Genomic DNA, 14,586 nt, shown 5'->3' on the forward strand with positions numbered 1-14,586 from the left:
TGATATTATACCCTCGCTCAATGAATTTTAACATCATCTGGTTCATCTGGGTCTCTGCCAGATTGAAGTCAGACGTAATACGTCTCACTCGTACAAACTGTGAGTATGGTAAACCATGCTTAAGAGGTATTGGATGAAAACTGGAAAAGTGTAAAAGGTTATTTCGATCCGTTGGTTTAGAGAATATTGAAGTTTGAACATACCCTGCCTCCAGAGAAATGTTGACATCTAAGTAATTAATACTATTATCCTCAATAGTGTATGTCAACTTAACTGGGTGATTTTGTTGATTATGTAGCTCAATGATATTAATCAGATCATGTCGGGGTCCTTTCCAAAAGAGAAGCAAGTCGTCTATATAACGACAATAGAATAAAATTCTATTAGCTATCTCTGGGCTATCAAAAAAAAATTTTTGTTCTACTTCAAACATAAAGATATTGGAGTATGCAGGGGCCACTGAGGACCCCATGGCACACCCCGTGCATTGCAAATAGATAGCTCCATCATGTAAGAAAATTTTTTTTTTCAATATCATATTAAGCAGCTGTATGCAGAACTGCACATTCGGACCCTTGAACTCAGGATGACCCTGCAAAAAACGTTCCACCGCTTCTACCCCCATCTGATGTGGGATAACTGTATATAAACGCTGCACATCAATACAACAAAGTAAAACATCATCATCTAATTTAGGTAATTGTTGTAATTTTTTAAGTAATGAAGTGGTGTCCAAAAGAAAACGGTCATGTGACTGAATACATGGTTGAAAAAAAGAGTCCAGAAAAAGTGCTGTAGGTTGAAATAATGACTGTCTTGCCGAAATTATAGGACGTCCGGGGGGGTCAATCATAGATTTGTGGATCTTCGGTATGGTATATAATACGGGCATTACCGGATGGTTTGGAACTAGTGCCTCACGTATTTTGCTTGAAATAATGCCCTCTCGTACTCCATCGTCCAACACAGTGATAAGTTCTTTTTTATATCTAACTGTCGGATCATGAGACAGCTTTTTGTACGTGACTTGGTCTGCCAGTTGTCGTTCAATTTCCACTTTGTATTGTTCCAAATTTTGGATCACCAGTGCTCCCCCCTTATCGGCCGGTCTAAAAATAATATTTGATTGTGCTGCCAGATGTTTTAAGGCTTGAGTTTCCAATTTTGTCAGATTGTTGCGGACAGTGGGAATGTTTTCCAAAAATTCCTCTGTCTGTTTGTCCAACAAGCGCATAAAAGTGCGGACTGATGCATTAGATGATAATGGATCGAATGTAGATTTTGGCAATATTTTCTGTACTTTTGCTGGAATCTCAAACGTGGTTGGTGCAGATGTTGGAACAGTCTTTGCAAAATATTCCTTAAGCTTCAAGGATCTATGTAACTTTGATTTTTCAACTTGCCACTGTAAAGAATCCCAGTGGCCTGTAGGTACAAATGAAAGTCCCTTTGATAAAACTTTATTTTCAGTAGTAGACAGCTCGTAATCAGACAGATTAACTATTACTGTTTCTTGGGTGGTCTGCCCACTCTTCTTCTGCCTGTGGCATTGCTGTCCTCTCCTAGTGAACGCCCGCCGGCGCCTCGTCCTGGATCCTTTATCTTGGGATCCACCCCTAAAGGGTGAGTACTGCTGCTGGCCGTGTTTTTGTTTTCAGATTCACTCCCAGTGGAGGTGAACTCGTTAGAAGATTCCAGATCACGTTGTCTCTGAGGACGTCGTCTAAAGAAAGGGCGTTTAAACTCACGTCTATTAGATGTATCAGACCATCTGTATACACTATGATTTTCATAGTCTTGATCTACTTTAGCCCTCTTTTGAGTTTTAAATTTAATCAAATCTCTCTTATAGATTTGAATCTGTCCATTCAATTTCTCATACCAGTTAACTGTGCTGTCAGCCTCCAGGATGGCTTTTTGGGCTGTTTCTAGTACAGCAATTTTTTCTTTTAGATTATTCATCTCTTTTGTGGACTGCTCAATAATGAGCAACATGAGATCCATCGAGCATTTGTTGAGTATTCCTACCCATTTTTTGCAAAAATTGGGATCGTTTCGCCCAATGGTAGGTGAATTCCGGACACGTAGTCCTCTGGGAATTTTTTTAGCTCGATAATACTCAGATAATGAAATACAGTGGTACAAATAATCAATTTCCTTCTTCTTAAGGCGCAGTAATTCATGGTAAGTATCTGCTGTAGAGGTGGACTCAATTTGATCCCGAAGGACCCCTGTATATAGGATATCTTTAGCCTCTGCCTCTGAGTAGCTATGTGATTCCCCAATCACATATTGATTAAATGAAAAACCACTTGGATCTTGCGTAATTGCTGATTCAGCCATGTCAATAAGGATGTTACAAATACTAGCAATAAAATTGATAGAGTATATAGCCAATATACAATCGCACTCTGAGACAATCTTTTTATGTCCAGAATCAAAAAAAAGGCAGACAAAAGTAGTTACTGGTAGAGACTTATTTAAGTACAGTCATCTGTATTGCAAAGCAACGTGCAACTTGCAGCCAAAATTGCAGACCGTTTTCTTTTGGACACCACTTCATTACTTAAAAAATTACAACAATTACCTAAATTAGATGATGATGTTTTACTTTGTTGTATTGATGTGCAGAGTTTATATACAGTTATCCCACATCAGATGGGGGTAGAAGCGGTGGAACGTTTTTTGCAGGGTCATCCTGAGTTCAAGGGTCCGAATGTGCAGTTCTGCATACAGCTGCTTAATATGATATTGAAAAAAAAATTTTTCTTACATGATGGAGCTATCTATTTGCAATGCACGGGGTGTGCCATGGGGTCCTCAGTGGCCCCTGCATACTCCAATATCTTTATGTTTGAAGTAGAACAAAAATTTTTTTTTGATAGCCCAGAGATAGCTAATAGAATTTTATTCTATTGTCGTTATATAGACGACTTGCTTCTCTTTTGGAAAGGACCCCGACATGATCTGATTAATATCATTGAGCTACATAATCAACAAAATCACCCAGTTAAGTTGACATACACTATTGAGGATAATAGTATTAATTACTTAGATGTCAACATTTCTCTGGAGGCAGGGTATGTTCAAACTTCAATATTCTCTAAACCAACGGATCGAAATAACCTTTTACACTTTTCCAGTTTTCATCCAATACCTCTTAAGCATGGTTTACCATACTCACAGTTTGTACGAGTGAGACGTATTACGTCTGACTTCAATCTGGCAGAGACCCAGATGAACCAGATGATGTTAAAATTCATTGAGCGAGGGTATAATATCAACTCTTTGGAACAAGCAAAAACTAGGGCCCTTAGTTTGGATAGAGCAGAATTATTAGGTAAACAATTAGGAACATCTCAATCAGGTCCCATTATTCCATGGGTAGGCCAATATAATGCCGCAAGTAAGGGAATTAATCAAATATCAAAAAATCTCTGGCATATTGTCCAAAGTGATCCAGAATTGAAATTAAATGATACTAAATTAATGTCATGCTACAAACGGGGAAAAAACCTTAGAGATATTCTGGTTCGTACAGACATAACACCCAGATCTGAAGCAAGGTATGGTCAAAAGAAGGGTTGTTTTCGATGCACCTGTACCACCTGCCAGTTTTTGATTGCAGGGGAGACTTTCCAGCATCCACATTCTGGTCGTACATTTTACATTAAACACCATTTTACTTGCTCTTCAAAATTTGTGGTGTACCAACTTGTGTGCCCCTGTGGGCTGTCATACGTTGGTAAGACCGAGCGTATGTTCAAGGAACGTATGGCAGCCCACAGGTCAGCAATTAAGGCTGCCATTAACAAGGGGGACAGTGAGCAACCAGTGGCCAGGCATTTCTGCCAGGCACGTCACCCCCTGGTGTCACTACGTTACAGAATGATCGACCAGGTGCAACCGCTACCTAGGGGAGGTGACCGGGGTAGGCGTTTGTTGCAGCTTGAATCCCAATGGATTCATAGACTGGATACGGTACATCCGCGAGGGCTGAATGACCATATTGGTCTTAGTTGTTTTTTCTAGGATATACCAAAAAAATTGGTTCCGAAATAAATGTTTTTTATGCTTTCAAAAATTTGTACCTCTTTAGCAGTACTATTAGTACATCTACCAATAAACTAACATAACTTGTAAATATTAAAACTAAAATTGGTAGGACCTAATTGGTTTTGTTAATCGTAAACATGATTTATTTACTGCCAGGATTATATTCTATTTTTTTCATTGCTTAGCATATTGTTATTTATGTGTTTATCATATGTTTATTATTGTCTTTGATTAGCAATCAAGGCTAGTCTAATCTAGTTTATGGATGGTACACTACAGTTCCTGTCTAGCTGTGGATTCTGTCTCAATAGATTGTACCGCGTTGCTATGGTGATGGGGAGCACGCTGATGACGTAGCTTAGAGGCTCGTCGTTGTTAGAGCGCCGGCCGGGGCGGGCGGGTGATCCGCCTTCCGGAAGACGCGAATCACTGGGGCATACATGACTTCTATAAAGGTATGTTTAAATCATTTGTGTATATGTTGACCTGACGAAAGGGCTAGAATAAAAGCCCTGAAACGTTGTCTTAACTTCATACTGGCTTAAGAGTGTTTTATTCAAGTCGCCTGGAGTGCCGTACCTTCTACCTCCTGCTATATATATATATATATATATATATATATATATATATAGGGCCATCTTAACAACAGTATAGGTCCCTGGGCAAAGCAATTTACTGAGACCGCTAGCTATTCTCCGGCGGTAGGGTGTGCTATCAGCAGCAGCTTTGATGTCCCGCACAGAAACTATATATATATATATATATATATATATATATAGTTGAAACCAGTGGAGTAATCAAATGCATTGATAACAGGACTACCCGCAAGATGAAATCCACAGCTTAAAAGCACCACTAACGCATTTTTTGAAAAAGGAGGGTAATATTCTACAATACTTGCAAATACATCAGACAGCATTACATATAAAGTTTGATAAATAGATTTGAATGCTTCATATGCATATACTTGGTGGTTTGTTGAGGATACTCTTTGAGGACTTATTCCTGTAATTTTCCAGTTTCCCGTGTTTGTGTATTGTTTTGCAGAGATGCAGGTGATTTTGAGCACGCAGCCATCTAGGTAGAAGTGTGATCCCTATCCTGCACATGATCAAAGTTTACAGACTGGTTGGAAATTTGATCTTATTTGTTTTCTTTGAAGGCCTTAAAAATGTTCCCGGTGCGACTGCGGTTTTATCAAATTTGGATGGTTTAATTTGGGTAACACTGCCACAACGGATTTGCAGCTGTCAATTAAAAGATTTAAAATAAATGATTAAATGTTGCCATTAGCTGGTCATGCTGAATTTATAAATATTATAGTATTTGTAACTCTGTTAGGGCCAGATGTACTAAAGGTGGGTACACACTTAATTGATCGGCAGATATATCTATGGACGGATCGGGCAGTGTGTTGCGCATACACACTGCCCGATCCGACGGGGACTGACGTCATGAACTGGGCGGGCGTGTACACACGCCTGCCCAGTTCAGCTGTTAATCACGGCCAGCCGCCGCAGCATGTGTACAGGCGGTCGGCCGACTGCCGTACACACACAGCGACACGCCAATATATCGGTAGATATATTGGCCGTCGGCTGTGCTGCGGGGGCCGACGCGATACGTCTGTGAACGACAGAGTTCACAGACGTATCGGCCGTACACACTGGCCGACGGACCCGCGATATATCGGCCGTTCAAGAAAACAGCCGATATATCGGCCAGTGTGTACGGGCCTTAAGCCTTGAAAAGTGATAAATGTGACAGTGATAAAGTACCAACCAACCAGCTTCTACCTGTCAATTTTTAAGCCCAGCCTTTTTCATGGCTGTTAGGAGCTGTTTGGCTGGTACTTAATCACCGTGAAATGTATCACTTTTCAAGGCTTAGTACAGCTTCCCCTCAAAATACAAACATTACTGTGTTCACGTTGAAAGTTTGAGTTTGCTGTCAAAGCAGCGGTTGCAGTTGAAACTGCAAGGCACAAAACTGCTACAACCTGACTCAAGAATCACATTGAAACAAATTGGAACGTCTCTGACAGTAAATGGCCCTGAATTAGACCGTAAACAATAACTTTCTAGAATGTTAAATGGATTTTAATGAGACAGAAGTGTATTCGTTCTCACAGCCCAGTGATCATTGGCTGAGCTGGGTAACCCATTTCATGTGCTTATTTCATGGAACTGTTAGCTGCAGTTGACTGATGTCAGATTTGAAACCTGTCCTAGAGAGAATTTACATCTGTAAAAAGCTTTTCTGTGCTGACCTCTGTGATGCACAGGTCAGTGAGCTCTTACAGACCTGATTACTACATAATCATTGGAACCTTACAATACAAATGGTCACATGGGTAACTTTGAGAAATGACTATGCATATGGTACTGTATTCACATTCACTTTTACAGGGGTTTTAATCCGGCGGTTGATAGCAGCTGTAAAATGGATGCAGAGATGACCTTTATGTGCTCAGAGCTGAACCGTAATCTACTGTAGATCCAGGTCATCACCCAGGCTGCCTTCACTGTGTGATATCACTTAGACATAATCATTTTTGTCCTACTGTCCTATCAAAGGTGCTTTCCGGGATCACCAAATTTACAGATACTGTATGTGGTAGCAATATGGGAGGCTTACATTTATTTATTGTTTCTACAGCATGCCTTCCTGAATATTTCAGCAAATAACTTTATATTAATGACTTGTTCAAGTGTTTTCCAGCAAGGTCTGAATATCAGCCACACTGAGCTGTTTATTTCCATTATTCTCCGACACAATGCAGTGCTGCTACGACACATATTGCATCATCAAGGCACTTACCCCGCAGCACAGTGATGTAACTCATTTCATAGCAGCTGCAGTTATGCAATGTGGGATGTAGTTAAAATACCGGCTGTCGGGATCACGGCGTCCAGGATAACGATGCCAGAATCCTGACAGCCGACAATGCTGCCAGCAGGAATCCCGGCGCAACAGGGCTATTCCCACTCGTGGGTGTCAACGACACCCAAAGAGTGGGAAGAGATCCTGTGGTGAGCGCAGCGAGCCACTGAGCCTGCAATTGGACTCTTAGCGCTCGCCCCACTGCCGGCATTCTGGCAGGCGGGATGCTGCTGTCGGGATATTGACAGCCGGCATCCCGTCCGCCGGTATATCGTATCACACCCATGCAATTCATAGGCCTCGCTCAGCAACACGCAGCTCGCTGGAATTTTAACAGTAGGCGGTAGAGCAGTGTTTCCCACCCCAGGTCCTCAAGGCACACTGACAGTCCAGGTTTTAAGGAAAGATATACTTTAGCAGAGGTAACTTAAATAGTGCCTCAATTATTGTTATCTAACTATCTGTGCTCAAAAATAGATATCCTTAAATCCTGGACTGTCAGTGTGCCTTGAAGACTGAGAAACACTGCTGGACAGAGTAGTACAGTAATCAGTAGTGCATAATCAAATCTAGAATTACTATGCAAGTGTAATTTCTCTATCGTCCTAAGTGGATGCTGGGGTTCCTGAAAGGACCATGGGGAATAGCGGCTCCGCAGGAGACAGGGCACAAAAGTAAAGCTTTTACAGGTCAGGTGGTGTGTACTGGCTCCTCCCCCTATGACCCTCCTCCAGACTCCAGTTAGATTTTTGTGCCCGGCCGAGAAGGGTGCAATTCTAGGTGGCTCTCATAAAGAGCTGCTTAGAGAGTTTAGCTTAGGTTTTTTATTTTACAGTGATTCCTGCTGGCAACAGGATCACTGCAACGAGGGACAGAGGGGAGAAGAAGTGAACTCACCTGCGTGCAGGATGGATTGGCTTCTTGGCTACTGGACATGAAGCTCCAGAGGGACGATCACAGGTACAGCCTGGATGGTCACCGGAGCCACGCCGCCGGCCCCCTCACAGATGCTGAAGCAAGAAGAGGTCCAGAATCGGCGGCTGAAGACTCCTGCAGTCTTCTTAAGGTAGCGCACAGCACTGCAGCTGTGCGCCATTTTCCTCTCAGCACACTTCACACGGCAGTCACTGAGGGTGCAGGGCGCTGGGGGGGGGGCGCCCTGGGAGGCAAATGAAAACCTTTAAAAAGGCTAAAAATACCTCACATATAGCCCCAGAGGCTATATGGAGATATTTACCCCTGCCTAAATGTACTAAATAGCGGGAGACGAGCCCGCCGAAAAAGGGGCGGGGCCTATCTCCTCAGCACACGGCGCCATTTTCTGTCACAGCTCCGCTGGTCAGGAAGGCTCCCAGGTCTCTCCCCTGCACTGCACTACAGAAACAGGGTATAACAGAGAGGGGGGGCAAAATAAATGGCAATATATTAATATAAAAGCAGCTATAAGGGAGCACTTAATCATAAGGCTATCCCTGTCATATATAGCGCTTTTTGGTGTGTGCTGGCAGACTCTCCCTCTGTCTCCCCAAAGGGCTAGTGGGTCCTGTCTTCGTATAGAGCATTCCCTGTGTGTCTGCTGTGTGTCGGTACGTGTGTGTCGACATGTATGAGGACGTTATTGGTGTGGAGGCGGAGCAATTGCCAAATATGAGGATGTCACCTCCTAGGGGGTCGACACCAGAATGGATGCCTTTATTTGTGGAATTACGGGATAGCGTCAACTCGCTTAAGCAGTCGTTTGCCGACATGAGGCGGCCGGACACTCAATTAGTGCCTGTCCAGGCGCCTCAAACACCGTCAGGGGCTGTAAAACGCCCCTTGCCTCAGTCGGTCGACACAGACCCAGACACAGGCACTGATTCCGGTGGTGAAGGTGACGAATCAACCGTATTTTCCAGTAGGGCCACACGTTATATGATTTTGGCAATAAAGGAGATGTTACATTTAGCTGATACTACAGGTACCACTAAACAGGGTATTATGTGGGGTGTGAAAAAACTACCAGTAGTTTTTACCGAATCAGAAGAATTAAATGACGTGTGTGATGAAGCGTGGGGTGCCCCGATAAAAAACTGCTAATTTCAAAGAAGTTATTGGCTTTATACCCTTTCCCGCCAGAGGTTAGGGAGCGCTGGGAAACACCTCCTAGGGTGGACAAAGCGCTAACACGCTTATCAAAACAAGTGGCGTTACCCTCTCCTGAGACGGCCGCACTTAAAGATCCATCAGATAGGAGGATGGAAAATATCCAAAAAGGTATATACACACATGCAGGTGTTATACTACGACCAGCTATTGCGACTGCCTGGATGTGCAGTGCTGGGGTAGTTTGGTCAGAGTCCCTGATCGAAAATATTGATACCCTGGACAGGGACAATATTTTACTGTCGTTAGAACAAATAAAGGATGCATTTCTTTATATGCGTGATGCACAGAGAGATATCTGCACACTGGCATCACGGGTAAGTGCTATGTCCATTTCGGCCAGAAGAGCTTTATGGACACGACAGTGGACAGGCGATGCGTAGAGGAGTTATTTGGGGTCGGTCTATCGGATTTGGTGGCCACGGCTACGGCCGGGAAATCCACCTTTCTACCTCAAGTCACTCCCCAACAGAAAAAGGCACCGACCTTTCAACCGCAGCCCTTTCGTTCCTTTAAAAATAAGAGAGCAAAGGGCTATTCATATCTGCCACGAGGCAGAGGACGAGGGAAGAGACAGCAACAGGCAGCTCCTTCCCAGGAACAGAAGCCCTCCCCGGCTTCTACAAAAGCTTCAGCATGACGCTGGGGCTTCGCAAGCGGACTCGGGGGCGGTAGGCGGTCGTCTCAAGAATTACAGCGCGCAGTGGGCTCACTCGCAGGTAAATCCCTGGATCCTGCAGATAATATCTCAGGGGTACAGGTTGAAATTAGAGACAGAGCCACCTCGCCGTTTCCTGAAGTCTGCTTTACCAACGTCCCCCTCAGAAAGGGAGACGGTTTTGGAAGCCATTCACAAGCTGTATTCTCAGCAGGTGATAGTCAAGGTACCTCTTCTACAACAAGGGAAGGGGTATTATTCCACTCTTTTTGTGGTACCGAAGCGGGATGGCTCGGTAAGGCCTATTCTAAATCTGAAGTCCTTGAACCTGTACATAAAGAAGTTCAAGTTCAAGATGGAGTCACTCAGAGCAGTGATAGCGAACCTGGAAGAAGGGGACTTTATGGTATCCTTGGACATCAAGGATGCGTATCTCCACGTTCCAATTACCCCTCACACCAGGGGTACCTCAGGTTCGTTGTACAAAACTGTCACTATCAGTTTCAGACGCTGCCGTTTGGTTTGTCCACGGCACCTCGGGTCTTTACAAAGGTAATGGCCGAGATAATATTTCTTCTTCGAAGAAAAGGCGTATTAATTATCCCATACTTGGACGATCTCCTAATAAGGGCAAGGTCCAGAGAACAGCTAGAGATGGGTTTAGCACTATCTCAAGAGGTGCTAAAGCAGCACGGATGGATTCTGAATATTCCAAAATCCCAATTAATGCCGACAACTCGTCTGCTGTTCCTGGGGATGATTCTGGACACAGTTCAGAAAAAGGTTTTTCTTCCCGAAGAAAAAGCCAAGGAGTTATCTGACCTGGTCAGGAACCTCCTAAAACCAGGAAAGGTGTCTGTACATCAATGCACAAGAGTCCTGGGAAAAAATGGTAGCTTCTTACGAAGCAATCCCTTTCGGCAGATTCCATGCAAAGGGATCTGTTGGACAAATGGTCAGGGTCGCATCTTCAGATGCACCTGCGGATAACCCTGTCGCCGAGGACAAGGGTATCCCTTCTGTGGTGGTTGCAGGAGGCTCATCTATTGGAGGGCCGCAGATTCGGCATGCAGGATTGGATCCTGGTGACCACGGATGCCAGCCTGAGAGGCTGGGGAGCAGTCACACAGGGAAGAAATTTCCAGGGAGTGTGGTCGAGCCTGAAAAAGTCTCTTCACATAAGCATTCTGGAACTAAGAGCAATCTACAATGCTCTAAGCCAGGCGGAACCTCTGCTTCAAGGAAGACCGGTGTTGATCCAGTCGGACAACATCACGGCAGTCGCCCATGTAAACAGACAGGGCGGCACAAGAAGCAGGAGGGCAATGGCAGAAGCTGCCAGGATCCTTCGCTGGGCGGAGAATCACGTGATAGCACTGTCAGCAGTATTCATCCCGGGCGTGGACAACTGGGAAGCAGAATTCCTCAGCAGACACGACCTTCACCCGGGAGAGTGGGGACTTCATCCAGAAGTTTTCCACATGCTATTAAACCGTTGGGTAAAACCAATGGTGGACATGATGGCGTCTCGCCTCAACAAAACACTGGACAGGTATTGCGCCAGGTCAAGAGATCCGCAGGCAATAGCTGTGGACGCGCTGGTAACACCTTGGGTGTACCAGTCGGTATATGTGTTTCCTCCTCTGCCTCTCATACCAAAGGTATTGAGGATTATACGGCAAAGAGGAGTAAGACTAGTGGCTCCGGATTGGCCAAGAAGGACTTGGTACCCGGAACTTCAAGAGATGGTCACGGACGATCCGTGGCCTCTACTTCTGAGAAGGGACCTGCTTCAGCAGGGTCCTTGTCTTTTTCAAGACTTACCGCGGCTGCGTTTGACGGCATGGCGTTTGAATGCCAGATCCTAAAAGGAAAAGGCATTCCAGAAGAAGTCATTCCTACCTTGATAAAGGCAAGGAAGGAAGTCACCGCGAAGCATTATCGCCGTATTTGGCGAAAATATGTTGCGTGGTGCGAGCAGCGGAGTGCTCCGATGGAGGAATTTCAACTGGGTCGTTTTCCTACATTTCCTGCAATCAGGATTGTCTATGGGTCTCAAATTGGGATCTATTAAGGTTCAAATTTCGGCCCTATCAATATTCTTCCAAAAAGAATTGGCCTCAGTCCCTGAGGTCCAGATTTTTATCAAAGGAGTACTGCATATACAGCCTCCTGTGGTGCCTAAGGTGGCACCGTGGGATCTAAATGAAGTTTTAGATTTCCTCAAATCCAATTGGTTTGAACCACTAAAGAATGTGGATTTGAAATATCTCACATGGAAAGTGACTATGTTACTGGCCCTGGCTTCGGCCGGGAGAGTATCTGAACTGGCGGCTTTGTTTTATAAAAGCCCTTATTTAATTTTCCATTCGACATAGGGCAGAGCTGCGGACGCGTCCGCATTTTCTCCCTAAGGTGGTATCAGCGTTTCACCTGAACCAGCCTATTGTAGTGCCTGCGGCTACAGACGACTTGAAGGACTCCAAGTTGTTGGACGTTGTCAGAGCCTTAAAAATATACATTTAAAGGACGGCTGGAGTCAGAAAATCTGACTCGCTGTTTATACTGTATGCACCCAACAAGTTGGGTGCACCTGCTTCTAAGCAGTCGATTGCTCGTTGGATTTGTAACAAAATTCAACTTGTACATTCTGTGGCAGGCCTGCCACAGCCTAAATCTGTTAAGGCCCATTCCGCAAGGAAGGTGGGCTCATCTTGGGCGGCTGCCCGAGGGGTCTCGGCATTACAACTCTGCCGAGCAGCTACGTGGTCAGGGGAGAACACGTTTGTAAATTTTTACAAATTTGATACCCTGGCAAAGGAGGACCTGGAGTTCTCTCATTCGGTGCTGCAGAGTCATCCGCACTCTCCCGCCCGTTTGGGAGCTTTGGTATAATCCCCATGGTCCTTTCAGGAACCCCAGCATCCACTTAGGACGATAGAGAAAATAAGAATTTACTTACCGATAATTCTATTTCTCGGAGTCCGTAGTGGATGCTGGGCGCCCATCCCAAGTGCGGATTATCTGCAATACTTGTACATAGTTATTGTTAACTAATTCGGGTTATTGTTTAGGAAGCCATCTTTCAGAGGCTCCTCTGTTATCATACTGTTAACTGGGTTTAGATCACAAGTTGTACGGTGTGATTGGTGTGGCTGGTATGAGTCTTACCCGGGATTCAAAATCCTCCCTTATTGTGTACGCTCGTCCGGGCACAGTGCCTAACTGGAGTCTGGAGGAGGGTCATAGGGGGAGGAGCCAGTACACACCACCTGACCTGTAAAAGCTTTACTTTTGTGCCCTGTCTCCTGCGGAGCCGCTATTCCCCATGGTCCTTTCAGGAACCCCAGCATCCACTACGGACTCCGAGAAATAGAATTATCGGTAAGTAAATTCTTATTTTCATACCCTTGGGCCATTATTTACTGACAGATAAAGAGAGGACAGGTGTTTTTTTTGTCAGTGGCTCCTGCCTATTCCAGGGTTCTATCTGTACGGCAGCCATGGTTCTCTGTTTACATGTGTTCACTATACACAAATGCAGATAACTTGCTCTCTAGACATTAGAATAATGGTGTGTTTCTTGCAACAGACGTTTATGGGAATGTGGCAGAAATCAAACATCACTAAAAATGAATTAATTCCTACCTTCAGTGATCATCATCATCTGCTGCTGCTGTTTTCTAACTCTGCTATCCATATGTAACAGCCTGGGCAAAACTAATTATTTTGCATGAAACAGAATTTTTTTTTTGTTAACGCAAATTAACTGGTCACACAAATTAGCTTTATGGTATTTGATTATCATTTGCAGCGACCCAACTCATGGTTACCTCAGGCCTTGGCCTTAGTTCACCCTAGTAGACAGTACAGAGGCCAAAACCTTTGCGCTTATTGCTCATTATTACATATGCTTGAAGATCACATAAGTTAGGCCAGTGAGGAGACAACTTAGGCCACGATCCCACATGGTGTTCAGAGACTCAGCTTTGTGGCGGGTCAGAAACAGCTGCAGTGCTGAGTGTCACCGTTACCGGTTTGTGCTCCGTCTGTTGTTTTCCAAGCAGTCTCTCACCCTGTTCCTATGTTTCCTCTTTCAGGCTGTGAGTATAAACAAAGCTATCAACACTCAAGAAGCAGCTGTCAAAGAAAAACATGCAAGAAATATCTTTTGAAAAGATGCAAGCAGGAGATGCTGGAGTCCACAGCTAAATGTGTTCTGTGCAAGTGTGTGGGAGGAAGGGATACAATTGCTGTTGAATGGGCTTTTACAGCAGGCAATGTGGCATTGTCACCGTGCTATGTGTTTAAGGCGGGGGTGGTAAAGGAATACCAAATGGTGTATCACATTAGGATTTCTGTCCCCACAGGGCAGAGCTGGCAGCCTGTTAGGCTATTCTTAGAGATAGAATTAATATTTTACTTATTCATAAAACATGCGACTTCAAAAGAACAGCATAGAAGGCTGATCATGACTGTGCAGCCACAGGCACCACCATATCTTCAGATGTGCTGTTTCTGCTCATTGTTATACTTTATTTTACCTGATTTGTTTTCTTGTTAACCCATATTGCTGGGCATCTTATAGCATTCTAACATTTTCTATATATCTAAAATGTCCAAAGCTTAATACAACTAGCAGAAATATACTCACACCATTCAGACCATAATGCGTGAGCTGGGTGGAGTTTGAATAAATGCCTCCCCGTCTCACTCAGGTTTTGTGGTCCTTTAGGTAACTTTTGTGTAAAGCAGAATATGGGGCAGATGTACTAAGCCTTAAAGAGAGATAAGCTACCAATCAATCAGCTCCTATCATTTTTCAAATAAAGCCTGTAACATGG

The 14,586-nt window shown here is 44.2% G+C and overlaps 1 protein-coding gene across 1 annotated transcript in view; it reads left to right on the forward strand.

Annotated features, from left to right (window-relative positions):
- HIP1 (huntingtin interacting protein 1) overlaps positions 1 to 14,586 on the forward strand; it is a 297,153-nt gene that overhangs the window by 53,235 nt on the left and 229,332 nt on the right. Inside the window, exon 2 of the mRNA XM_063955990.1 lies at positions 13,843 to 13,906. Within this exon, the coding sequence (XP_063812060.1) occupies positions 13,843 to 13,906 (64 nt within the window). The remainder of the gene's footprint in view (positions 1 to 13,842; positions 13,907 to 14,586) is intronic.

The sequence above is a fragment of the Pseudophryne corroboree genome, chromosome 2 (assembly GCF_028390025.1).
Source record: "Pseudophryne corroboree isolate aPseCor3 chromosome 2, aPseCor3.hap2, whole genome shotgun sequence".
Lineage (NCBI taxonomy): Eukaryota > Metazoa > Chordata > Amphibia > Anura > Myobatrachidae > Pseudophryne > Pseudophryne corroboree.